Source organism: Schistocerca nitens, chromosome 9 (genome assembly GCF_023898315.1).
Source record: "Schistocerca nitens isolate TAMUIC-IGC-003100 chromosome 9, iqSchNite1.1, whole genome shotgun sequence".
In the NCBI taxonomy this organism is placed as follows: Eukaryota; Metazoa; Arthropoda; class Insecta; order Orthoptera; family Acrididae; genus Schistocerca; species Schistocerca nitens.
The window spans coordinates 1,929,382-1,957,162 of NC_064622.1; the positions used below are offsets into that span (position 1 = coordinate 1,929,382).

Below are 27,781 nucleotides of genomic sequence, written 5' to 3' on the forward strand. Positions count from 1 at the left end.
AACACTCCGCGACTGCTGGCAGATGCGACACCATCTCTCATTACAGCTCAGTTTATATACGATTCTCGCGCGGCGTTACTGACGTGTTGCTGTCCAGTGCCGTCTGTTGGCCGGTTTTTGCACTCGCCTTTGGTTGCGACACAACCTAATCGCAGTTCAGGCAGGTGTGTTAAGGTTTCTCTCTGCGCCTACGTTATTCCGGTTCAAATGGTTCAAATGGCTCTGAGCACTATGCGACTTAACTTCTGAGGTCATCAGTCGCCTAGAACTTAGAACTAATTAAACCTAACTAACCTAAGGACATCACACACATCCATGCCCGAGGCAGGATTCGAACCTGCGACCGTAGCGGTCACGCGGTTCCAGACTGAAGCGCCTTTAACCGCACGGCCACACCGGCCGGCCATTATTCCGGGAATTAGTGCATTTTCAAATGTTAACGAACTTTTTGTTCATCCCACATAACGTCTACGGACTAACGCGTTTTGGCACTCAGTATAGGGTGACGACGACGCCGACGCCGACGCGATGGAGAGCTGCCCGACCAATGCTTCGTGGTCGGCGGTGGAGGCGGGGGCGGCGGCCGGGGGCGGCGGGCTGGGGGCCGCGCTGCTGGCCACGCTGCTGACGACGCTGGCGGGGGCGCCGGCGCGCATGCGCACTGAGGCGGGCTACCCGCCGGACGCGGCCGAGCGCCTGCTGCCCGAGTACGACTTCGTGGTGGTGGGCGGCGGCAGCGCCGGGTCCGCGGTGGCCGCGCGGCTCGCCGAGGTGGCCGAGTGGCGCGTGCTGCTGCTCGAGGCGGGGGCCGACCCGCCGCTCACCGCAGACATCCCGCCGCTCTTCCACAGCCTGCAGGTGCCCCTCCTAATATCCTGTCGGAACTCCTTTTAAACGGCGCACTGCAGAAATCGAGTCGTCGGAAGTCCCTTGCAGAAACATAGAGCCGTGCTGCCTCTATAACCGTCCCTAACTGCGGGAGTGTTGCCACTAAGGGTTTTTTGCACGGACTGACCTCTAGATTATTTCCGTAAATGTTCGATGGGATTCGCGTCGGACGATCTGAGTGCCCAAACCACTCGCTCGAATCGTACAGAGTGTTCTTCAAATCAGTCGCGAACAACTACGGACCGATGACACGGCGCATTGCCATCCATAAATTTTCCACCATTGTTGGGAACATGAAGTCCGTGAATGGCTGAAAATGAAGTAGCCGAACATACGTATTTCCAGTCAACGGTCGGTTCAGTTGGAACAGAGGACCTCGTCCATTCCATGTAAACACGGCCCACACCATTATGCAGCCACCACCACCACCTTGCGCAGTGCCTCTTTGACAACCCGCGTGCATGGCTTCCAAGGGCCTGCGCCAAACTCTTAATTCCCGTCGTGCGTCCACAATTAAGTTGGAAACCTTTTCAGATGAATCACCTGAGCGCAAATATCAGCTTCGCCACTGCACTGCCCTTTCATGCCTTCTATATACGATACTACCATCATCTGTATATGCCCATATCGCTATCCCATGAGTTTCGTCACTTCAGTGTATGTACAGGGCTGACAAAACAAGATATCTCAATGGATTCCGTAACAGCTGCATAGTCAGATCGTATGACTGAGGCACTACAATTGCAGAATATTGTTTTAAACGAAGGATTTATCTTTGGGACCAAGATGGTAAAAAAAAAAAACTTCGTTGCAAACTATAGTCAGTGACGAAATGAAACAGCTTTGAATGATGTTGGTTACTTATAATGAATTGGGAGGTAAAGCAGCCACCAACCAGAAATTTCAGTGGCACAGTGCATTACGAGCCTTGCCTCTACTGCAGGTGGTGCCCACTTCTTCGTTAACGGCCTGAGCGCCGCCCAACCCTTCCAATCACGCTCTTTCTTACATCCTCGATGAACATACTGGCCAAAAAAAAAAGTGAAGCACCCAGAAGGAGAGGAGTAAACGAAATGGAAATTAACGGATTGAGAGGGTATGTGATATTATTTCGGTAATTTCAAAACAGAATCCAACTGACAAGAAATTTGCAGGATATGTCTACTTATGAACATGGCGTGGCACCATCTCTGACCTGGATACATGCATTTATCCGGCTGAGAAGCTTGTCATAAGCTCGTCATATTCTCTCCTCATGTTGGCGAGCCCACAACCGTTGTAACAGGACCTGATAACCTGGGACGGAGCTGACGGCCCAGTTGAGCCACCCCATGTTCTATCTGGTACAGATAGTACCTGAACTTCACGCACAAAATCCACAAGGATCCGTGTCATGTATGGACGAGCATTGTCCTGTTGCAGAACAGTACCACGGTACTGTCGCAACAGAGGTAAAACGTGAGGACGTGGGGCGTCTGTGGAGTACCACTGTGCTCCCTCCATCACATAGTCGACGGCACCCCACACCACAGCAACCGCTGTGACTCCCCAAAACATTAGATGAGTGGGACGTCTCCCTAGGTCGCCGCCATGCTCGCTAACGACACCCGCCCGGGCTAATGTAGAACTGCGATTCATTGCTGAGAGTAGTAGGACAATATTCATCAGCAGTCCATGTTTCACTGTAATGAAACTGCTCCAACACAGCCGTTTATGTTGTGGTGTTAATGGCTGCCTACCCGTGGGACGGTTAATTCCCTAACACGGCTGCTGTCAGTCTCTGACAAGTGGTGAGGGATGTCCATCACTTGTTCTCGAACGGTAGGCGCAGATGAGAAGGCACTGCGATGTGCTCTGTGCACAACACGGCCATCCTCCCTTGCGGTGGTCAGATGTGGTCGACCGCCATCGGGCCACTGTCACAACCGTACGCTCCACGAATCTGGATATTGCAGTACTCGACCAGCCGACCAATTGGAGAGCAACAATGAAGCGCCTTTCAAACTCTGTTAGGCGCCGATACTGCTGTCTCACACGAGTATGCGACATCTTCGTGCCCGTGATCACCCAGCATCTGACTTTTCACGCCTCTTACATACCCTACAAGGCCTGGCAGCTACACTAAACACGAAGAACACCTATGCTCTCTGGTGGCCGCTCTATCTGTCACAGAGAGGTACAACTCCAATCATTTGCATTCCCACCGATTGTGCGCATGCGTCGAGCGTTACACCCACATACGACTATGTCTTCTTGGTGCTCCATTTTGTCAGGTGGTGTGTAAATACACCAATTATGGCCACTAAATTCATTCCAATTCATTTGCTACTGACCAGTTCCAATGTTAGCATCACTGTCAAGCGGAAGTGGACACCACCATGCAGTTTATGAGTAAAGAAAAAAAAAAAGTATGATTCTAGTTATTCAGTTTCGCCCGGTGTTGATGGCACCGTTGTCCTCGAAGATGCGACAGTACTCCGAGAATTATTCCCTCAACATTATTGTATATAAACTTATCTTCCCACTGAAAGCCCTAATACATAGAAAAAGAGGGCGGAAAGGGAGGAAAATGGTTTAACGTCTCGTTTTTATAAACGGAGTACCAGCTGGCACTGGCGAAGGATGCGGAATGCTGCCATGCTCTTTCAAAGGAACCATTCCAGCATTCACCTTAGGTGACGTAGTCGATTTACGGAAAACTACAACTGGATGGCCGCACAGAATTGAAGTCCAGTGTCTTACTACTGTGGCACGGAGCTCGATGGCGAATGTACAAGGAGCACTCAGGTGTAAAGGAGATACTGTACAGTATAACAAGCTGGCACGGGCGTTGGTAACGCAGGTAGGTGTATGCGTAAAATATTGGGAATGAGAGAGGAACAGAGCGGACGTTGACCGCTGCCTCATTTGTCTGTTAGACGTGCTCGACGTGCTGTCCGCCATTTGTGTGCGCGTCAGACTTCATTATGTAGGCCGAGAAAGAGGACAGCGAGGTATCGTGGCAGGAGTGGCAGGAAGCGAAATTTATGCTAGAGTGTCTGCCGTGTAAGGCGAGCACAGTATGTCATGCGCGATTGGGATTTTGTGGAATTAAGGACTTCTGGAAGGTCGGGTGTGACTGAAACACAGCAGTCGGCCAGGAGAAGCTCATCGTGTCGTTACTCCTTTCGTCATTGTTGCGGTGGGTGCAGCCGCCTGAAATTGCCGACGATGCACGGTGGAAGACACTCGGCTCATGTTGGGCATCGGTCACGCCACAGTATCTCAAGTTCCGGAAGATCTGCGCGCAGAGCGTTCCCTACAGGCTGATGGCGGAGCAGAATTATCGACATCACAACAGCACTTGGAACAGTGTCACGGTAAAGACAACAAGTCCCTGTCCCGTACAGTCGCGGGGGATGAAATATGGTGTCATCACTTTGAGCCGGGCTAGCGAGCGTCAGAGCCAACAAACGAACCATATGGAGTCACCCCAGCGAACAAAATTTCAAGCCGTGAAAGCCATCTGCGGGGAAGTCCTGATACTTCGTTTTCTACTGCGAGGGCCCGTTGATCATTGTCTTTCTGGAACACAACGCCACAATTAACACATTTGATCGTCGGCATTTTGCAAAAATTGAAGCGCACTGCAAAGTCTAAATGCCCAGTAATATTGACGGACGGCATAATTGATAATGCCCGCCCACATGTTGCTATGCGATTTTCATATTTTTGGAGCCTTGAAGACAGATATCCGTGGCCGTCGGTTAGTTTCGGACGAAGAGATGCACGCCTGGGTACAATCGCGGTTCCGTAGGCAACCGCAAACATTTTTCCGTTCAGGCACTGCTTCACAGTGGGATAAATTTATAACAATTACGGTGATTGCTTTTGAAATAATAAAGAGTTTACTTTTTTCCATCTGTCTCGTTTCCATTTGACTGCCCCTTATACGATGCAAATATTAAGAACTCAGGAGAGAAGGCAAAGTAAAGGAATACCAAAGAAACCTAAATAGTCACCGACAGCCAACTGTCACAGTAATTAACAAAACAAAGTAGAACTGGGCACTAGCAAAGACTCGCATGGAGTTTGCAGCTTACAGCGGAAGCGAAACTACAAATCCGAAGATGAACCGAGTCTCGAATTTATTGTTTTGTGTTTCACTCCCACAACGCCACCGTGGACTATCAGATGTGTTTCCCAAACTTGATTTCGCATAGAACTCCAAATTTTAAGTACGCTCAGTGCATCTTGAGCAATGAAAGCAAGTTGGCAGAGGAGGAGAAAATGGCTTCATCAGTATCTGTGAGCCAGTTTCTGGTTGGTTGGTTTAAAAGAGCGGACGGTGGGTGGAGGGGCCAAACAGCACATTTCTGTTTTTGTTGGACGGAAGTGCATTGGTCTATCGAAAAAGAAAGAACGAAGGACGGACACAGTGAGACAACTACTGGAGGCACATAAGCTGTTGGAAGCAGGGTTTTCGTGACATTCTATGGCCACAATAGTTCTTACAGAGGACATTCACAGTCCCTATGGTGAAGATCCTGGCACGTAAAATGGCCAGTGCCTGCATGGCTTGGGAGATGAAGGGACTGATGCAAGTGTTCGCACAATCTCGAATCTGACCGCGATAAAATGCGCTCAGGTCACGCATCTTGCCCAGACACTGTAGCATCTTCTCTACGGGATGATATTCGCCTCCTCAGCTGAGTATCAGCGCCTCTGACTGCCATGCAGCGGGCACGGGTTCGATTCCCGTCCGGATCGGAGATTTTCTCCGCTCGGGGACTGGGTGTTGCGCTGTCACCATAAATTTCATCGTCGTCGACACGCTAGTCGCCCAGTGTAGCATCAACTGATAGGACTTCCGACTCGACGGCCGAACTTCCCCAGGTGCGGAATCCCGGCCATCAGTACCACACGATCATTTCATTTCGTGCGGGACGATTTCCCTGTACATAAGATGTAGTATTTATCACGTTGGTTTTGCCTGGTACTCTATGTGGAGCTGTTTATTTATTTCCTGTCGAGGCGCTGGGTCTTATTTTATCACTTTGCGCTCAGCCGCTGGGGGCCCTACTACATTTCAAGTAGAAACACACACGGCTTGTAGCGCCTGAAATTTCATTGCGCTGACCGAGGCGACGAATAAAGGAATATTCAGAATTCGTCGCTTTGCTGTTACTTAAAGCTGTCCAGGGCACGCTTTTCGTCTGCTGCATTGTGAAGGTATTCCACAGGGAATTTCGTGAGTGCACGGAAGATCGACCACGGTGCCTCATTCTGGAGCTGTTGCCATCCTCCAGACAGGGCAGAAGTAATCCGTAACAGGTCTGACACAGGACGCCCGTCGTCTGCAGAGAGGGCTGGTGACTCTTTGATGACCGGACCGACGGCGCCCAGGGTGTTGCTCGTCTTCTTGTAGATCTCCTTTACGTCGTGTTTCCGCAACAGCTGGCGGTTCAGTCTGACTTCTGAGTATTTGACTGTTGGTGTCCACGGTATCGGAGTACGAAAAAGCGTGGTGCTCCCTGTTTTTGTGGCTCTGCCTCTTGGCCAGGATCATCGCTTGGCTCTTAGCTGCGTTGAAACCGACGCGTCAGCCTGCTGAGGGCGTGCAACGACGGTACAGGCTGCAGTCGGCGCTGTGTGGCTTCTGGCAGTTTGTTTTGGTGTACCAACGCAGTGTCGTCATGGTGTGGCTATAAAATAACGGGACTAGTGCTACAAAACGTTTTATTTCAGAAAAATATATATTTGGTTATTGTCACCCTCAGTATACTCCCCTCCCCTACCCCTACAACGTTTTTCCTTTGGGTGCTTCAACGGACTGAAATCTTGTTTCTTTTAATGGAGACTTGACCTTCGGGTATAAATATGTCACACTGTGCTACGTGACGCGAATAAGGCACGTGATCTAATACTAGGATGCTACTTCGATAGAAACCTCTTAACAGACAATGCGGTATGAGACGGTGTCTTGTCTCGATGCGGAACCCATGACGTCTCCTTCCTCAATTCGGGTAATTTTTTATTATTTTCTCATAGAGTTGAGATAGAACCTACAGGTAGCAATTCTGATTAATAGTTAGACCTTCAGGTACCCAGTGAACATACACAATTCCATGAATATAGAAAAAAAACCCTCATCGCTTTGATCCTTGAGTTGCTTGGACCGGCGCTTATTTTGTGGATCCTAAGTGAAAAACAAAGTTTCTGCACATGTTATCACCCTTTCCAAAAAATTAGGATCATTTTAAATGGTGTCAAAGTGTCAATACAAACGTTTTCCCAACCTCTTTTTGTTCGAAAGTGAGATTTTTCAGCCGGCCGCTGTGGCCGAGCGGTTCTAGCCGCTTCAGTCCGGAACCACGAGCGTGCTACGGTCGCAGGTTCGAATCCTGCCTCGGACATGGATGTGTGTGTGATGTCCTTTGGTTAGTTAGATTTAAGTAGTTCTAAGTCGATGGGACAGATGACCTCAAATGTTAAGTCCCATAGTGCTCAGAGCCATTTGAACCTTTTTTCGAGATTTTTTTACACGAGTTTCGCACACACTTTTCTCATGTTAAAATGGTTAAGTAAAATTTGCCTTACGCAATTCCTACAGTTTCAGCAGTCGATTGAATTCTCAGCCGACCATCAGATCGAATCAGAAACTTTTTGATATTTTCATGTGTTTTTGGTGTTGGAGGTCGTCCTGGGCGTGAGTCACCCTCAAAGTCTTCTCGGGCATCATGGAAACGCTCGAAACACTCAAAAACGCGCGTACGTGGTAAACATTTAGCGCTATACACTTCTTTAATTGAAACACAGGTTTCGGCATGAGTTTTTCCAATTCGTTGCTCTCTTATTACACTTATCATTTTTTCCGGCAAAAACTAACAACTCTTACATAAACGAAGGTCACGGCCACACTGATTTGTGTACAGGCGCCAGAGACGCCGTGTTCGGCTTCACACTTGACACCTGTGACAGCATCAATCCTATTACTTTATAGCCACATGTCGTGGCGACGTCGGCAGGTGGGCGGAGTATGCGGCCGACTGCTACGGGGCTGCCCCCCACTGTGTGCAGGAGTCGGAGATAGACTGGGGCTACGAGACGGAGCCGCAGGAGGCGGCCTGCCTCGGGATGGAGGGCCGGCGCTGCTACTGGCCGCGCGGCAAGGTGCTGGGCGGCTCCAGCGTGCTCAACGCCATGCTGCACGTGCGCGGCAACCCGCGCGACTACGACGCGTGGGAGGCGGCCGGCAACCCGGGCTGGGCGTACCGCCACGTCAGGCCCTACTTCATCAAAGCCGAGAGCTTCGAGATGCCGCAGGTGAAGCCAGCTCTCATCCTACCGAGCCCAAAGCGCGGCTGGTTGTTAACTAAAGTTCACTCACAGAGGTCGACTGTCGGCTGTAATTATCGTATGGGAGCCAAACTTGGCACATGTGTTAATGCGATAATGCGGAACCTATTTACGCTGGCAAAAAATTATTTCCAATTTTGGCCACCAGGTGCAAATCTGGCGCAGTAAAGCGTCTCGTCGACGGTCCCGATGCTCGTATTGAACACATTGTGTAAGCGGCGGTTAATAGTAAAATCAATATTATGCCTTTCTCACTTGTCTGAACTTTTCTGCCACGTCCTGTTCCTAATCCAATACATATGGAAACATTTCCACACTTCTTTTTTGCATTCACAGTGCCAGATTGCACTCGGAAGTCAAAACTGGAGCCAATTTTCCCGCGTAATTCGGTTCCGCATTAATGCATTAAAATATCTAACAGGTTTGGCAGGCATGTATAACTACAACCCACGATGAACCTCTGTGGCTAACTCAACTTCAGTTACAACCACAACCAGTAGCTACGTAATTTCCTGTTAGTATAGTAGTTATGGCGACTGTACACAGTCTTATTTACGACACACGCTTTTTGGCATTCATTATCCACGAATAACCAGTCGACACTTTTTTATACAAGAATATTATTGCTACAGAGACTTAATATATGGCTTACAAACCTTAAATAAGACGCGAGAGTTCCGAATGTGTTTATGAAATATTTCCAAGATCGAAATGAAGTGCTCTTTCAAAAGTTCAGTTTGAAATCCGCAAAAGGTTCACCTTTTGGGAGAATATCAAATAAAGACTCCAGCTTTAGTCCAACGGGTTCGCGGACCTTTTCACCCTCTGTCTTTACGTTCAGTTTCCTACCCGGCAGCACCAGACTCATTCGGCACCAAACATAGCTAGTTACTAGTTGTAAAGAAGTCTCAACTTCTTAATGTACTTCGGTTTCACCAGATCTCACCACCCCTCTCCCCTCCTCCCAGACTATTTTGTCTTTCAAGAACTGACAGAGCACCTGTAGCGTATAAAATTCAACTTGTCCATTTACTAAAAGTTTCTGAACACAGAATATTCGTGATGTCTGTTCTGTCGGACCTGTCCTACAGAAGAGAGACAATACGCTGTTATGATTCAGCGGCCGTGAATATCAATAGTCAGGGAAATTTTTCTGACGGTGTTGGCATTACGGCATTGAAATTAATGAATTAATTGTTATTGAAAATCAAATTAATACCCGTCCAGCACAAATTTTCAGCACACCAAAACGGAACACAGTTACTGCCTAGGGTTGACTTGGAGGAGGAGGAATAGGCCCAAGTAAGGACTGAACATCATTCGCGACCAAAATATTTATTGAACAAAGTATGCTTAAAAGTAGAATCAAAGCAATTAAGAAAAATTTACTTGCAAGTTTTCAACAGTTAATAGAAAACATGTTAAGAACAATAACAAAAAGTGTCAAAGGTGATCAAATTTCATAAATGCGCACATCCCTGAACATGAGCTGCAATGTTTACTTTGTTTTCAAGTAAGACTTTAATACACTGTTACACTGACCCGCAGTGTAGTGTTAAAACATAAGAAATCCAAAATGATATAAGTGATTATGAACATATCTATGTTCAAAGGCGAGAAATGAACTTTGCACTTAACTATCACAGTTATGGAAGCAAATACTTTCAACACTCGACATCACAGAGGCGAAGAAATTTGTTGCAGTTCTTTGAGAATTAATCGCTTAAGTTTCACTTCCTGTAACGAGACACCGTGTAACTATGAGGACACAGATATTTTTTGGTAGAAGCGTATGTGACAGAAGAACGATGCAAAAATTTAATACAATATCTATGCTTCAAAATCATAACTACAACACGAAGAATTTGAGTCACAAACAATTTGCCAATTCACCTTGTCATATTTTCTGACAGCCTGTTTACTGATTTACAATTGCTTGTTATCACAGAATGTTCCACAACATTACTAACCAAAGGAATTAAAACTTACTAACGCAATGACATTAAAATCTACATTCAGTTCCCAAAAAGGATTCACACATTTCAAAAACACAGAAATTTAAAAAGAGCCAAGACAGGTACAATGTCGCGAGAAGCACCTGAGGCTGCAGAGAAAGGATGTTGAAGTTCAACAGATAATCAAATCATAAATGATCTTTAACCCCTCAATCATGGGACTAAACACCGATGGAGGTGGTGCAGTGGTTCGCACACTGGACTCGCATTCGGGAGGACGATGGTCCAATCCCGCGTGGGGCCATCCTGATTTAGGTCTTCCGCGACTTCCCTAAATCACTCCTGGCAAATGCCACGATGGTTCCTTTGAAAGGCCACGGCCGACTTCTTTCCTCATCCTCCCCTAAGCCGATGACGTCGCAGTTTGGTATCTTCCCCCAAACAACCCATGGAACTAAACAAAACATGACTACGAGTGTAGTTACACACGCACGTATTAATAAAGGGGCAGAAACCAAGCCCTCTAGAATTCATAGAAAAAAAATAGTTGGGGCCTTATTACTGAACACATACCAGGTTAAAAGTAAGCGGTAGTGACGAAATATTCGTAGAAGGTTCATACCATACTCAGGACCGAAATCATTACAATGTACACTGAAGAGTGAAAGAATCTGGTACACTTGCCTAATATCGTGTAGCAAGCAGAAGTGCTGCAACACGACGTGGCATGGACTCGACTAATGTCTGAAGTAGTGCTGCAGGGAAATGACGCCATGAATCCTGCAGGGCTGTCCGTAAAATCCGTAAGAGTGCAAGGGGGTGGAGATCCCTTCTGAACAGCAAGTGGCAAGGTATTCCTGATATGCTCAACAATGTTCACGTCCGTGGAGTTTGGTGGCCAGCGGAGGTGTTTAAATTCACAAGAGTTTTCCCGGAGGCACTCTGTGGCAATTCTGGACGTGTCGGGTGTCGCACTGCCCAGCTGGAATTGCCCAAGTCTGTCGGAATACACAATGGACATGAACGGATGCAGATGATCAGACAGGATGCTTACGTACGTGTCGCCTGTCAGAGTCGTATCTAGACGAATCAGAGGTCCCATATCAGTCCAACTGCATACGCCCACATCATTACAGAGCCTCCAACAGCTTTAACAGGCCCCTCCTGACATGCAGGGTCCACGGATTTGTGACGTCGTGTCGATCCCCTTCGGCTCTGAAAGCCCATATCGATGATGTTTCGTTGAATAGTTCGCACGGTGACACTTGTTGATGGCAAAGCATTGAAATTTGCAGCAATTTGCGGAACGATTGCGCTTCTGTCTTGTTGAACGATTCTCTTCAGTCGTCGTTGGTCCCGTTCTTGAGGGATCTTTTACCAGTCGCAGCGTTGTCGTATGTCTGGTCTTTTAACTGATTCCTGATATTCACAGTACACTCGTGAAATGGTCTTACGGGAAAATCCCCACTTCATCGCTACCTCGGAGATGCTGTGTCCCATCGCTCATGCGCCGACTGTAACATCACCTTGAAACTCACATAAATCTTGATAACTTGCCATTGTAGCAGCAGTACCCGATCTAACAACTGCGCCAGACTCTTGTTGTCCAATAGGTATACAGGACGTATCTCTGTATTTGGATACGCATGACTGTACCAGTTTCTTTGGCGCTTCAGTGTATTAAACATTTTAGCAGCATATGATTAGTGAAACGCAAATAGCATCTTTTCCGAATTTTTTTTAAAACATCAAATTGTATGTCTTTCTGTAATTTTTAATAACTTCCCATAACTCCGTAGCAATTACGGACAATACTGACCTTACGACTTATCTTAGAAGAAAGATTAAGGAAAGGCAAACCTACGTTTGTAGCATTTGTAGACTTGGAGAAAGCTTTTGACGATGTTGACTGGAATACTCTCTTTCACATTCTAAAGGTGGCAGGGGTAAAATACAGGGAGCAAAAGGCTATTTACAATTTGTACAGAAACCAGATGGCAGTTATAAGAGTCGAGGGGCACGAAAGGGAAGCAGTGGTTGGGAAGGGAGTGAGACAGGGTTGTAGCCTCTCCCCGATGTTATTCAATCTGTATATTGAGCAAGCAGTAAGGGAAACAAGAGAAAAGTTCGGAGTAGGCATTAAAATCCATGGAGAAGAAGTAAAAACTTTGAGGTTCGCCGATGACATTGTAATTCTGTCAGGTACAGCAAAGGACTTGGAAGAGCAGTTGAACGGAATGGACAGTGTCTTGAAAGGAGGATATAAGATGAACATTAACAAAAGCAAAACGAGGATAATGGAATGTAGTCGAATTAAGACGAGTGATGCTGAGGGAATTAGGTTAGGAAATGAGACATTTAAAGTAGTAAATGAGTTTTGCTATTTGGGGAGCAAAATAACTGATGAAGGTCGAAGTAGAGAAGATATAAAATGTATACTGGCAATGGCAAGGAAAGCGTTTCTGAAGAAGAGAAATTTGTTAACATCGAGTATAGATTTAAGTGTCAGGAAGTCGTTTCTGAAAGTATTTGTGTGGAGTGTAGCCATGTATGGAAGTGAAACATGGACGATAAATAGCTTGGACAAGAAGAGAATAGAAGCTTTCGAAATGTGGTGCTACAGAAGAATGCTGAAGATTAGATGGGTATATCACATAACTAATGAGGAGGTACTGAATAGGATTGGGGAGAAGAGAAGTTTGTGGCACAACTTGACAAGAAGAAGGGATCAGTTGGTAGGACATGTTCTGAGGCATCAAGGGATCACCAATTTAGTATTAGAGGGTAGCGTGGAGGGTAAAAATCGTAGAGGGAGACCAAGAGATGAATACACTAAGCAGATTCAGAAGGATGTAGGTTGCAGTAGGTACTGGGAGATGAGGAAGCTTGCACAGGATAGGGTAGCATGGAGAGCTGCTTCAAACCAGTCTCAGGACTGAAGACCACAACAACAACACAACAACCGTAATAGTTGGTAGCCGTGTAAAATCTACTTCTCTGACGCCACGATGAAATTCAAGAGTCGCCCTGACCCGTGTATCAGACGAGCCAGACCCTAACGTGGCTAAATAAATAGTAAAATGAATTTCATTTCAAACTTATTAATGTCTTCGTTCGAAATGTGTATTCAACATCAGTGTCCCATCAGCCTGTGAGTTTGAGTTGTTATACGCATTTATTAGTGCATAAAATCTCCCTACCTAAAGATTTCAGTGAGCTGTGCTACAACTGGACAAAACTACTTTTGCTGATCTACTAAAATAGGCAAAACTAATGTACTTCCATAGGAAATAGATGTAACTACACACACACACATACACATACACACATACTAAAATGTTTATGACTATACAGTCTTTTTAATTTTTTAGTTTATTGTTTTCGGGTCGTGCCCATTCAGCCATTTGTAATGGAAAGACGATAGGACAGCGTATTGGGGACAATTTTCTAGTCACTTACAGCGATACGAAAGCAAGGACAACACAATAGCCAGTCCCATAAGGGAGAAAATCTGTAACCTGGGCGGGAATCGAAAGCGGGCCCCTTTAGTTAGCAATCTGCCTTGCTGACCGCGCAGCTACCAAGGTGGACAGCTGTACAGGTATTACGCGGTTTACACTCTCTGGGCTGTTCGCAGATTGCTGCACATCCCAGCCGACTTGAGGTGGCCCACTGCCACTAGCCATCGATGAACATCCTCGTCCCCCGTATTAGACTACATATAATACATGACATCGACAGTAACAACTTACGCTACACCGTGTTAGAACTGGAAATGTACCGAGGTAACTACCACCCTGTACCACACCTCGGACCTCCCCAGGCTAGACGAGCTAGCAAGGGGAGTCAGTAGCGGCTCCTACACTCCTGGCTGCTGCACAGTTCTAGCCTACTTTGCAGCACTGCGGCAGCAGTTCAGCGCGAGCGCCGCCCGACAGCACTGGCGGGCTGTCGCACGTCTGTCATGTCGCCAACACTGTCACATGCGGGTGTGAGGACAACGCGGAAGAGTATATTGAGCTGCAAGGCCTTCTGTCGTCTTACACACTGTCCAGTGATCACTCGTTAAAAGCCTGGATAGTCACCTCTTGCAGGGCGGATTGCTGAGAGAGGTGCAGGACGAGAATGCTGTGACCATTTCGTCCAGGTTACTCGATTGGGGATCCGTGGCGCGTTTGGTGGCCAGGGGAGTATGGGAAACTCATCCTGTACCACGTCCAACCGCGCACATACCCTGCGTGCTGCGTGACGCGCTGTATTGTGCTGTGGTGGATACCACCGTGCCGAGGAAAAACTAACTGCATGCGCGGGTGGAGATGGTCCCCTAGGGAGGATGCGTACTTGTGTTTATTCACCGTGCCTTCCTGAATCACGAGATTACCCAGAGAATGCTACAAAGATATTCCTCAAACGATTACACTCCCTCCGCCAGCCTGGACCCTGTCCTTTCACACACTTCACGCCATAATGCCAGCAGCCGTCATTCCGGTGGAGCACCAGATGTGAGTCACCTGGAAACTCCACCTGTCGCCACTCACTGGACGTCCAGTTGCGGTATTGGCGTGCAAATTCCAGCATTTGTCGCCAATCAAATGCAGTGAGCGTCGGTGCACGAACGAGGCGTCCTCTGCAGAGGCGCATACACAGCAATGTTGTGCGAACGGTCTTGAGGAATCGTGTTGGTAGCCCCTCGGTTCATCTGCTCAATAGTTGCACGTCTATTCGGCCGTACACATCTCTGCAGCCGTTGTTCTCTCCTGTCGTTTAGGGTGCGCACAGCATCGCAGTCGCCTTGGCGCCACACGGCGGCAGGAGAACAGTTTAAAATCCGAGCCATTCTCGATATGCTTGCACACTAGCCCTGAAAGAAAATGGTCATGCTCTCCTGAACGTTAAATAAATCGCTCCGTTTCCGCATAATGACGACTAATATATTGTTTTCCGTGTCACCCCCCCCCCCCCCCACCGACACCCTTTATGTACCCTCCACTGCTAGTGCTGCCACCTGCGAGTGGTTATTGCCCGTTAACGTCGGACACACACGGTGGTCAGATTAATGTTACGGAACCGTGTGTATAAATTGACTACTCGCATTATTCTGGCCGTTTGTTACTATTCGCAGAAAGCGGTGTTACAAAACACACAGGAGCAGGTAGACGAGATGGGACTTATTCCCAAGATAATGTCAGTTTTGCTGTTCTGTTCACGAGGCACGTAGAAGTACGTATGTACGCACGCACGCACGGACGCACACACGCGACACAGCGACTAGCTGCAGTTCAATGGCAACATTTAACACGAATTCCAAAATTAGTCTATCAATGTCTGTATTCGCCGTTGCCACGAGTATCAGTGTACTGGAGGGCTGCTAGTAGCGTACAAATCCCTACGGCAGAGTTATATGAGAGATTTCTAGGAATACTTTACCCTGCCCCCCAAGATCTTTCCGATGTCTCACAGTTGTTCCGTCGAGCTTGTATGCTCCTGGTTCTACAATACTGGCCATTAAAATTGCTACACCACGAAGATGACGTGCTGCAAACGCGAAATTTAACCGACAGGAAGAAGATGTTGTGATATGCAAATGATTAGCTTTTCACAGTATTCACACAAGGTCGGCGCCGGTGGCGACACTTACAACGTGCTGACATGACGAATGTTTCGAACCGATTTCTCATACACAAACAGCAGTTGACCGGCGTTGCCTGGTGAAACGTTGTTGTGATCCCTCGTGTAAGGAGGAGAAATGCGAACCATCACGTTTCCGACTTTGATAAAGGTCGGATTGTAGCCTCTCGCGATTGCGGTTTATCGTATCGCGACATTGCTGCTCGGGTTGTTCGAGATCCAATGACTGTTAGCAGAATATGGAATCGGTGGGTTCAGGACGGTAATACGGATCGCCGTGATGGATACCAACGGCTCCGTATCACTAGCAGTCGAGGTGACAGGCATCTTATCCGCACGGCCGTAACGGATCGTGCAGCCACGTCTCGATCCCCGAGTCAACAGATGGGGACGTTTGCAAGACAACAACCATCTGGACTAACAGTTCGACGACGTTTGCAGCAGCATGGACTATCAGCTCTGAGAACATGGTTGCGGTTACCCTTAACGCTGCATTACAGACAGGAGCGCCTGCGATGGTGTACTCGACGACGAACCTGGGTGCACGAATGGCAAAACGTCATTTTACAGCATCACGATGGTCGCATCCGTGTTTGGGGACATCGCGGTGAAAGCACTTTGAAATCGTGTATTCGACATCGCCATACTGGCGTATCACCCGGCGTGATGGTATGGGGTGCCATTGCTTATTCGTCTCGGCCACCTCTTGTTCACACTGACGGCACTTTTAACAGTGGACGTTAGATTTGAGATGTGTTGCGACCCGTGGCTCAACCTTTCATTCGATCCCTGCGAGACCCTACATTTCAGCAGGATAAAGACCGCATGTTGCAGGTCTTGTACAGGCCTTTCTGGATACAGAAAATGTTCGACTGCTACCCTGGCCAGCACATTCTCCAGATCTCTCACCAATTGGAAACGTCTGGTCAATGGTGGCCGAGCAACTGGCTCGTCACAATACGCCAGTCACTGCTCTTGATGAACTGTGGTATGGTGTTGAAGCTGCACGGGCAGCTGTACCTGTACACGCCGTCCAAGCTCTGTTTGACTCAATGCCCAGGCGTATCGAGGCCGTTATTACGGACAGCGGTGGTTGTTCAGGGTACTGATTTCTCAGGATCTATGCACCCAAATTGCGTGAAAATGCAATCACATGTCAGTTCTAGTATAATACATTTGTCCGATGAATACCCGTTTATCATCTGCATTTCTTCTCGGTGTAGCAACTTCAATGGCCAGTAGTGTAGTTTCCGTTATTGTTGTAAGACGGTGACGGAGAGCGAGCCCGCTGCGCAGGAGCCGCACCCGTGGGGCGACTACTCGGCCTCGGAGCACGGCGCGTCGGGCCCGCTGCGGCTGACGCAGAGCGCGTGGCGCAGCCCGCTGAGCGGGGCCGTGCTGCGCGCGGCGCGGCAGCTGGGGCTGCGCGTGGGCGACGCGAGCGGCGGCCGGCAGGCGGGCTTCACGCTGCAGCACGTGGCCGTGGCGGGCGGCGTGCGCCAGAGCTCCGCGCGCGCCTACCTCTGCCCGGCCGCCTCCAGGGGCAACCTGCACGTGGTGCGGCGCGCAGCCGCCTCCGCCGTCGTCGTCGACCCCGCCACGCTCGCCGCCACCGGCGTGCGCTTCCTGCTGGCCGGCCGAAACCACACCGTCCGTGCCGCCAAGGAGGTACCGCGCACACACTCCACTTTACTGCACCTTTCCTCTCTCCCCACGCGTCCTTTTTGGTCAAACATTTGAGCGGAGAGAGGGATTATGTCCGAATTTTCGTAGAGAATGAGAATCGGATAAATGGGGTCTCAGGGCGACCAGCGTGACGTCTAATTTTGCAATACACATTTAGTTGTTTTCGACGGTAGTTAAGAAAAACTTCATTACTTATTTGCGGAAAAAGTGAAAAATTTGACGAGTATCTGCGACAGTGATGTAGGCTGAAGTAGTGAATTAAAATTTGTTCCACTGCCAGCATCCGAGGCCAGGACCCCTGGTCACTAGGCAGATGCGCTATCCGTTGTACCACTCTAGCACTCTGGATGCTGCAGCTGCACAGGCTACCCTAGTATGTCTCCATCCCTGACACAAGTTCCAATTCGTGCCTCAGGCCATTGCTGTTCTCTCCATTGCTTCAGTCTACACCGTTATCGTAGGTGAAGGTGAGATTCAATGTGTCTCAGAAAGCACAGCTGTGTATGAAACTTCCTGGCAGATTAAAACTGTGTGCCCGACCGAGACTCGAAAGGCAAAGGTCCCGAGTTCGAGTCTCGGTCTGGCACACAGTTTTAATCTGCCAGGAAGTTTCATATCAGCGCACACTCCGCTGCAGAGTGAAAATCTCATTCTGGAGACAGCTGTGTATGATTAACATGCAGAGTAGCAATTACTGTTTTTGAACGGTTTGCGTTAGGACGTCGAAACTGCACGGTCGGCCGCGCAGCAAGATGAGAATTAGTGGGCTTTGGTTTAGCGACAAATCCCACTTTCATTTGGTAATTTCGTCAATAAACAAAATTGCGTTTGGGGGACTGACAGTCCGCATTTCGCGATCGGGAAGTGTCTGCACCCTCGACGGCTGACTGTGTGGTGTGCAGTGTCCAGTCACGAAAAGGTTCTAATGGCTCTGAGCACTACGGGACTTAACATCTATGGTCATCAGTCCCCTAAAACTTAGAACTACTTAAAGCTAACTAACCTAAGCACATCACACACATCCATGCCCGAGGCAGGATTCGAACCTGCGACCGTAGCGGTCGCGCGATTCCAGAATGAAGCGCCTAGAACCGCTAGGCCACTCCGGCCGGCCCAGTCACGGAATAAACTGTGCGATTTTCCTCTATGGCACCGTGACTACGGAAAGGTACGTGAAGGTTCTGGAAGATGATTTAATCCCCATTATCCAAAGTGACGCTAATTTCGACAACACGTGATTCGTGTAACACGGAGCTCGACCCTGTCGAAGCAGGAGAGTGTTTGATGTCCTGCAGGAGCACTTTGGGGACCGCATTCTGGCTCTGAGGAACCCGGAGGCCACTGGCATGGGCGCCGATTGGGCCCCATATTCTCCGGATCTGTGGGGCTATATTGAAGATAACGTTACAGCAATAACTCCGAAGTAATTGCTGAGCTGAAAACAGCTATTCAGCAGATCGTCGACAGCATAGATTTTCCGACACTTCAGCGGGTCGTGCAGAATTTCGCTACTAGGCTGCGCAACATCATCGCCAATGGTGGCAGCCATATCGAACATGCCATAACCCAACTCCGAATATCTGTAGTGACGTTTGCATGTTGAATAAACTGTGTGCACGCCGTAGTTTGTAACTAATTTACGTTTCCTTTCATATAGTTTAATAATTGTCACCCTGTATCACCCACATCTGAGGTACGAGCGGGATTAACCCCATTTCATTCGTTGCTAACGTGCTAATCCAATAACAGAGAGCCTTGGCAGTAGTGATCCGAATTTACAAGGGGAGCAGTTATGGGCTATGCGTGAAAAGGACTCTGCATTGGGGAGGGGCACGTACTAGGGTTGTCTGTGCAGCTGTGGTACTCTGAGGGTCAGTGTGGGACAACGGATGGAGTGTCTCGCTAGTAAGCACGAGAGTTGCCGTTCATACAAAATTTAATTCATTGCTCCAACCTACATTATCATTGTAGATAAAGGTGAGAGTCAATAGGACTCAGCAACATCGACTGTATATGATTTCACAATCAGCTACGTAAATGAAGTACTAAGAACTTCACCTCTTCAAGGGTTATTTATTTTCTGCATAAAAAGCTACGTTGATGTGATTTTTAACGGTCAAAATGGTCCTTCGGATCAAATGCTAAGTTCAGGATATTTCGGGAACAGAAGACGCTACGAAAGTAAGAAAGATGTCAGGAAGTTCATGCTTTCCCAAAAAAAACCTTGAAAATAATAAAAAAATGAAAAATTCAGTCCAGATGTTTGGTGAAATGATTTGTCTAAAAAAATATGTAAAATAGATTACGAAAACATTTGATGTGCCTCCGAATGACGGTCGAAATAGTGTGCAGCAAATGAGGTGTGCAAAGCTTTCTCTATTTTATGCTTTACTTTTACAGAAATTATTTCACAAAACATTTGAGCAATATGTTTTCAATTTTTTTTTCATATTATCACCTTTCCTGACGACACGACACAAACTCTTATGTGTGTAACCCTTTCCATATGACCAGTCTTCCCTGTTCAGTACCTTTTGGAACACCCAAATGATATTGGTCAGGAGTAGTGTATTATTCTGCTGATGTTGAAATGTATTGCACACCGTTCGACCAGCTTACTTAGTCTGTCGACGCGTCTCTTCCGCTTTTATTTTTGATTAGATTTCATTTCGGCGTGTAAAACAAACCACCCTAATCAGTTCCCAGCTTCTCTTGCACTGCTTACTACTATAGGTTCTGTCTGACACGACACGGGGTGCACAGCCTTGTAAACAGTGTGCTGGGCTTTCACTGCACAACACAGTGACTGAGGCCCTGGTAACTGCTAACACTTACGCAGCTGTACGAGGAATGAATCTGGTGCTGTGACTGTCCACGGTTCCAGAGGGTAGCGTGATTAAGCAGGTATTTAGATAGGAGTGTTGGAAGACTATGATTTTATGACTGCCTGCCGAACTATTTATGAGGAAGAATTTATGGCTGCCTTGATGAAACAGGCCTCACATAACCAAGGAGCAGCTGTTCTTGACCGCAACGTGTCCTTCCAGCAACGTACACTTGTTGCAGGACGTGATTAACAAAAAAAGGTCTGATAACTTATCATCTCAACTACTGGATCGTACATTTCCAGTAAAATGTCAATTTCGAACAAAATGGCAGTATTAATGTGACACGTAATTATTACTAGAGTGGCCGCCCCAAGATCGGACCCGCTGGCTGCAGGCAGCAGGTGCTGAGCGCTGCGATCCGCCCGCCTCGTAGCTTTATTGCCACATACACATTCCTAAAGGTGCCAGCTGAATGTTCAGTGTTTACGCGCGATACCGTCTGCTCACACGTTGTTTCAGTCTTTCGTGGAATAGTGCACTGACGTGTGTTTGGTGACCGAAATGCAGACCCTATATGTAGTCTTGCTCCAAAGGTGTCCGTAACAGCCAAAAAGAAATTCTAAATTGTGGTATAGAATGCACTGAAGTTTTTTTTATTACTTATCTGGTCAACAGTGAAGAAACTAGAGGAAATGCAAGTTTTGCGCAAGTTCATAAAATGACAAATCGACTGTATACCATATTAACAGCGCAGTAACATAGGCATAATCTACATATGTGAACATGTGTTTCCATTCTCCAAGAAAGGGGTATAAATGAAAAATGAAATCAAACAAATCGGACGATTTTGAGAAAAAGTTAGTAAGCAGAACCGTACTTAGATACTACGACAGACGAGAGTATCCGACGGCTATAAAAATAGAGAGCGATCTCGATGAAGATATTAAATACTGGGAATCAGGGAGCTCCGTTATCGGTCATCTCTGCTCACTTCGTCTTTGATTCAGGAAGTGCAATGATAGACGAATAATTTTAATGGAATGCAGACACATCGCAGCAGCAAGAACGAAGTTTTGTGTTCAGTGCACTTTACTGCTTGCTGAGCACAACAGTCTTGTAGGTTATACTTCGATAAAACTTGCGTATCAGAAAACCATACGCACAAATGTATTTTGCTCGATTTCAACGCAACTATTAGCCCGAAAGTACCTACAGTACTTTTTTATATCGACAATTTCGGTGGTGGGTGCACTGCCGAAAGGTCGGTAAGAGCTGAAAAAAAGTTGGCGAGGTAGGGAATGTTCTCCGGCGTATTAAGGCAAGCCGTCCGAATTAAAATCCCGGCGGCAACATGCAGGTTTTATCGCCTTGTGCGCACGGAGTTTCTCGCACATGAAATGCCTTCATAGGTGACACGATACAATAATCATGTGTCAGGTGTTACCGAAATTAATTTTGTTGTTTTCTAAACACCTTTCTCGCTGGAAGTTTCTAAAAGATCCAACAGAACGCAAATTCATTAGCGACGACATTTTTCGTTACACTGGCGGAACAGTTTTCTTTTCATTTTCGTTTTTACCTCGGAATACTTGTATGTTTTCACGATAAAATACGTATCGCATGAATTCATAAACTTTCGGGATGTTCATTTGCTTCTTCAGTCCAAATATGTCAGTGGTTCTGTTTTTTGCCCGCATCTCGTGGTCGTGCGGTAGCGTTCTCGCTTCCCACGCCCGGGTTCCCGGGTTCGATTCCCGGCGGGGTCATGGATTTTCTCTGCCTCGTGATGGCTGGGTGTTGTGTGATGTCCTTAGGTTAGTTAGGTTTAAGTAGTTCTAAGTTCTAGGGGACTGATGACCATAGATGTTAAGTCCCATAGTGCTCAGAGCCATTTTTTTGGTTCTGTTTTTTCAAGAAGTTGAAGTAAAAAAAATATTTTTTACAACATTTCTTGTAACGTCAATTTTTTCGTAACAGGAATTTTCTTTTGGAATGTACTCCAACACATTATAGACTAAAGATAGAGATGTCTAATATTTTTGCGGAATTTTTACCAACATCTGAAATTATCACTAACTGCAAAGCTGTGAGATAACTTTGACGTGCCCATTTTCGTGACAGCCGCTGTAGTAGCTGCAGTAGTATTTAAGGTGTAGTTGACTGAAGCGCGCTCGCTACGAACACGCAGGTGGTGCTGAGCGCCGGCACGGTGGGGTCGGCCCAGCTGCTGATGGTTTCCGGGATAGGGCCGCGCCGGCACCTGGAGTCCCTGGGGATCCCCGTGGTGCGGGACCTGCCAGTGGGGGAGAACCTGCAGGACCACATGCAGCTCGTGGCGCCCACCTACCTCTTCAACAGGTCCCACCCGCAGGAGCGCACTGCCTCCCAGCGGATGGACGACGTCTACGAATACTTCGCGCACCGCACTGGACCACTTGCCAGCTTGGACCTCCTTCAAGTACAGGTAACTAACGACAACAGCAGCACAGCAGGTATCGCCAGTTTCTTCCCACACAGAAGGCTGGACTGCACTGCGACCGTGCCGTGCCGCTGTATCTCCCTCGTTTATATTTTCTGTTGTTACTCAGTTTTCTCAGCATCGTTATGACCAACATCACAGCTTTATGCTATCTCACCTTACCGTCGGAACACGCCTCCGTAATTGGATTCGTTAAGCCATTCTAGTGACTTGTTGTCAGACCTAGACGTGACTGGTTCGAAGTACGATCTAGAAAGACATTCTCGACACCATTATTCGACTGGCAACGGAACGAGAGGTGGCAGCTAATTGTGTCTAACTTCCTTGCTGTGCGCCCAGTACCATGGGAAACGTTAAACTCTCCCCTGTGATCCGATTCCGAGATACGGATGTTAAGCTTCGCTGCCGCTCTGTGCTCTTCGAAAAGTGTAGGTTATTTATTGGCACTGGGTTTCAGATGCTCCACCTCTCTGGTTTACATGGTAAATAACCTATACTCTCGCGATATTTCATTACATATATTAAACGAAGCTTCGAGAGACTTACTGCTACCAATGTCGTCTCCAGCACAATCCACCGAGTAAATAGTTCCGTGGATCGCTGACATAGGACAGCGAACATTCTCTTTACTACTCTCAAATTGATTAAAAACAGTCTTGACGGCAACGAAATATTTATTTACAATGGCCACCGATTTCGGTCAGAACGTGACCGTCTTCAGACCATTTATACTATGAGTTTAGGAGGTGGTGGTGACCGCAGCAGCTGTTATTGACTCCACAATGCTAACTGTCAACCACTGTAATCAAATATTTTATTACGGTCAAGACTGTTTTAATCCATTTTTAAAGTATTTTTAGCCAGTCAACTATTCCTCCAGGATAAGTGTTCTCAAAAATTACTATTTTCTTTCGTAGTTGTGAGCACGAAGTGGAACTGTAACATGCCGATATCATCCTGGATAAAATTTTCCATTGGTTTCATCTGATCCATGCAAATAATGTGTTGTACAAATAGTGTTATATTTTGCTTGTTAGAAGAGGACACAGGGTGGGAATGGAAGGAACAAGGGAAAGAAAAACGAAAGGATAAAGGAAAGAAAAAGGAAAAGAACAGCAAAGGAAAAAAGGAAACGAAAAGGAAAAAGCAATAAAAAGGAAAACAAAAAAAGAAAGAAATTTACGCAAAAATGAAAACAGAAGGGAAGGAAAAGGAGAAAGGAAAACGAGTAAAGGAGAAGGCAAAAGAAAATGTGGCGGGAAAGGAATGGGGTGGGGGATGGGTGGGAGTAATGACAGAAGGGAACAGGATTAGGGAGGACAGGGCAAGAGCCTGGACAGGGGAGGAGTGGGGAATGGAGGAGAGTGTGGGGATGGGGAAAGGGAGGGGGAAAGCAAAGGGAAAATTTGAGGGAATGCAAAGGGATGCGATGAAATGCAATGAAGGGGAAGAGATGTGTGAGGAATGGGAACAAAGATGGGATGAGTTGGGAGATAAATAGAGGGAAAGCGTTCTCAGTTATATGACTTCGAAGATCATTACGTTGTCGTGTTGATCTCCTATGAGGCCAAGAGCTCTGTTCCATTTTAGGTGATGCACCAATACTAGTGGCACGCTTACTAGCGGCTTATACACAAAATTAGGTTATGCAATACCGTTACAGCCAACAGACTCCTAGTAATACTTCATTTGCTACCCACTGCAGTGGAAGAATCTTAGAAGCCATTAACAATCACTGTTATTTGTAATAAGCTGTCAGCTACTGAAACGTTCCTTCTCGTAGATGTTGTGTCATTGTGCGAAATCCTATGAGACATATTGCTCCACTGATTTACTCGAAAGCGTTTATTAACGAACACGGATTAATTCTCTGCACTCCCACATTTTTAAGCCCATTTAAAATAAATGACCCCATCCCGCATTCATACGCATGACGGTGCTAGAATGCTCCAAAGTTAATAACTACAGCCCTTAGCTGTTTAACTCCTCTCATGAGGATTCCAAGATCCTCTTACTGGGCTGGAAATACGTTCACCGCTAAGAGTTCATCCATTACCGCCAACACCGCGTGGAGTGGCCGTGCGAGTAGGGGGACAACCTTCGTGCCAGCGCACGTTACATTGTTGCCAAATTTATTCAAGATGGCGGCGATGACGTCATCCAAGATGGCGGCATGTAGACTTGGCAACATCGCATGACGTCATCCAAGATGGCGGCTTTTGGCGGGAAAATAGTCCAATTGTGCTATGTCCACTAACCTAACCTCAAGGAAAAATGGCGGGAATTTTGAATTTTGGCGCGAAAATAGCCCAATTGTGTTACGCCCACTAACCTAAGCCTCCAGAAGAAAAAATGGCGGGAAGTTTGAATTCCAACAGGATAATGCATGCAAAGACCGTACTTGTCTTTTTATTATTATTGATTATCATTCATTATTATTTATTATTATTTATTATCATTCATTATTATTTATTATTATTTATTATCATTCATTATCATTCATTATTATAGGCCTACCTCCACTAGAAAATTGCGCCAAATTCAAATTCCAACACGATATTCTCTCGAAAACTGTACTTCTATTTATTATTATCATTTATTATTTATTCAAGATGTCCGATTTTCTCGGTGAGAAAGCCATTTTCCATACATCCATAACAAAAATCTATCACAAGTTCAAATCCCAACACCACAATTGATCACATGTATGAGCTTTGTCCGTCACTTATCTTTTTTCACTGCTAGCCTATCAAATTCACGCCCTTTGATTTTGCAGGGGGGAAGGGACTGAAGACTTTATTTCAAGCAGTACGGTCATCACTTGTTCTCCAACACACACATCTTTGATATCGCAGTGCAGTCACCACGACGTCCGGGCTCCAACTGAATTAGTTCAAATCCTCGCCACCCCCTGGCCAGCGTGCGGAGACACTGCCTACGCCTGTCACGTGAGGCGGCCGGCCACTAGTGCGGGGGGCGAGCCCAGCGATCGCTCCCACGTCGTGAACATGTTTTCGCTGGACACACTGGAACTTGCCGAGTTTGACATCACGAGGCCCCTTGTCCGCTTACCACGTGTATTCGTCGCCTCCACACGTTTCCCACCAAAATTGTCTGCCTCGGAGCTGAGTCACACAACGGTCGACTGTTCGCTGCCACACTTTTGGCGCCACGTTCAAACCTGTCGATGCCGACTGCTCACCATCCACCATGTGTCCCTGTGCGAGCGAGTGTACTTTATTTATTTGCGACTTATCTTTTTGAAACTTTTTCTTCTCATAGGTTTCGATATATAACGCTCACATCGGCTGCTGGACCAAACTTCGAGCATAGAGTACTTCTCCGGACGTAACGCATGCTTGGTCCACCCGCGAACCCTATCACGGATGCTGCGTATGGTGGATCCGCCTCTCGGACACAGCTCCGGATATATAGTACGCAGCAGATCCACACTCTAATGCTAACTCGGGTATTGTATACTGTGGAGCTGCGTTCGAATACAGCTTCCTACCTCGCGCGAGGCGGCTCCACCTTCAAACACCACCCCGTGCGCGGCGTATTGTGGATCCGCATCTGAATTCCGCTCTCCATATAACTCGCAGTGGATCCACATTCGAACGTTAACCCTACTCTACCGCCGGTCCTGGGAGCCTTCTGCGTGGCGTGCATGTTCATAGAGATACAGAAAACAGAGCAAGCGCTCTCCGAATGTGGAGGTGACTGGATACGCCTCGGTTACATTTAGAGACTATTTTAGAATACTGAACGATAACTTATGTCGCGGTCGCATGGATGGATCTGACATAGAATCGAAAGAAATACGAAAACTGATTAGCGCATACATATAAACTATCCTAATATACACCGAAATGCGGTGAAAATGAGAACGTACTTGCTTATCTTCTGGTTCGCAGGGAGGAATTTGTACATGAAGTCAAGTATGCGGCAACAAGAGGAATGCAGAAAAACCATGACCTCGAAGCGAGCCGAGTAAGGAAGACAGTCAATTTTTTCTCGTTGAGTTCGTATTATAGTGTATGCCTACTGAGGTAGCAGTGATACACGCGAGTTGAATACTGTATTTGATGCTTTTCAGGAGGACAGAGAATCATTCACGTCTAAACTTACTCACATCTGTGTTAAATGATAACAGAGGGTGTACGGAATGATCGATTGAGACAGAGCTGCAACTAGGTAGGATTCAAACGTTGACTCATTTATTCTAGAGAAGGACAAGTTGCTGAAGATAGATTTTTTTCCCGAGTATTCTATTTAAATGTTTTAGTCACGTGATATAGCCAGCGTTCTAGTCGTATGCGTGTACGTGTTCGGTATGTGGTTTAAAGCGCTGTCTACTTGCGATCGTTAACGGTGAACCCGTCGGTCATCAGAGGACTTCCATCTCATGTGTGATGAAAGTTGACACAATCCTCTAAACGCACTTTGATTTACGCGATACCCACCCTGTCGCATGCTTGGTGTAAAATCGAGACTTCAGCGTCATAACTAAGTCAGCTGTGGGTATTTGTGAGGGGCTGTAATCATTGTGTACACACTTACCCAACAGACGGGTGTTCACAGGGTCGGTGACGAGATGAGTTGTAATTTTCACATGTTGGACGCTGCTGTTATACGTATCTGTTGTACCGGCTGCTAATAACTATCATTTTTTATATAGACCTGATGGAGTAATAGTATTATTTCTGAGTCGTGATCTGGTGTGATCATTGGGCACTAGACGTCTCCACAGGGCTATATTGGGCTCGTATCGTAGAAAGGAAACGTTTTACGATTGGGATAGAGATAGCTCAGCGTAGGGTGATCGGGGAGAAGGATGTCCGTCTGGCAGGACGGAGAAGTAAGCGATCTAAGGTTATGGCCCGTTTCTAAGTGCTGAACGTTCTAGTCTTAGGAGTGTGTGTTTATGTTCTCTCTCTCTCTCTCTCTCTCTCTCTCTCTCTTCTACCGGAACCTTCGAT

General features: G+C 47.0%; 1 protein-coding gene across 2 annotated transcripts in view; it reads left to right on the forward strand.

The window, feature by feature from the left end:
- Positions 1-602: 602 nt before the first annotated feature.
- LOC126203044 (glucose dehydrogenase [FAD, quinone]-like) overlaps positions 603-27,781 on the forward strand; it is a 42,750-nt gene continuing 15,571 nt past the window's right edge. The window contains exons 1-4 of one of the 2 annotated variants that reach the window (XM_049937284.1): positions 603-858; positions 7,948-8,193; positions 17,076-17,477; positions 22,512-22,787. In XM_049937284.1, the coding sequence (XP_049793241.1) occupies positions 655-858; positions 7,948-8,193; positions 17,076-17,477; positions 22,512-22,787 (1,128 nt within the window). In that variant the 5' untranslated portion in view covers positions 603-654. The remainder of the gene's footprint in view (positions 859-7,947; positions 8,194-17,075; positions 17,478-22,511; positions 22,788-27,781) is intronic. The other variant, XM_049937285.1, reaches the window with a different exon arrangement.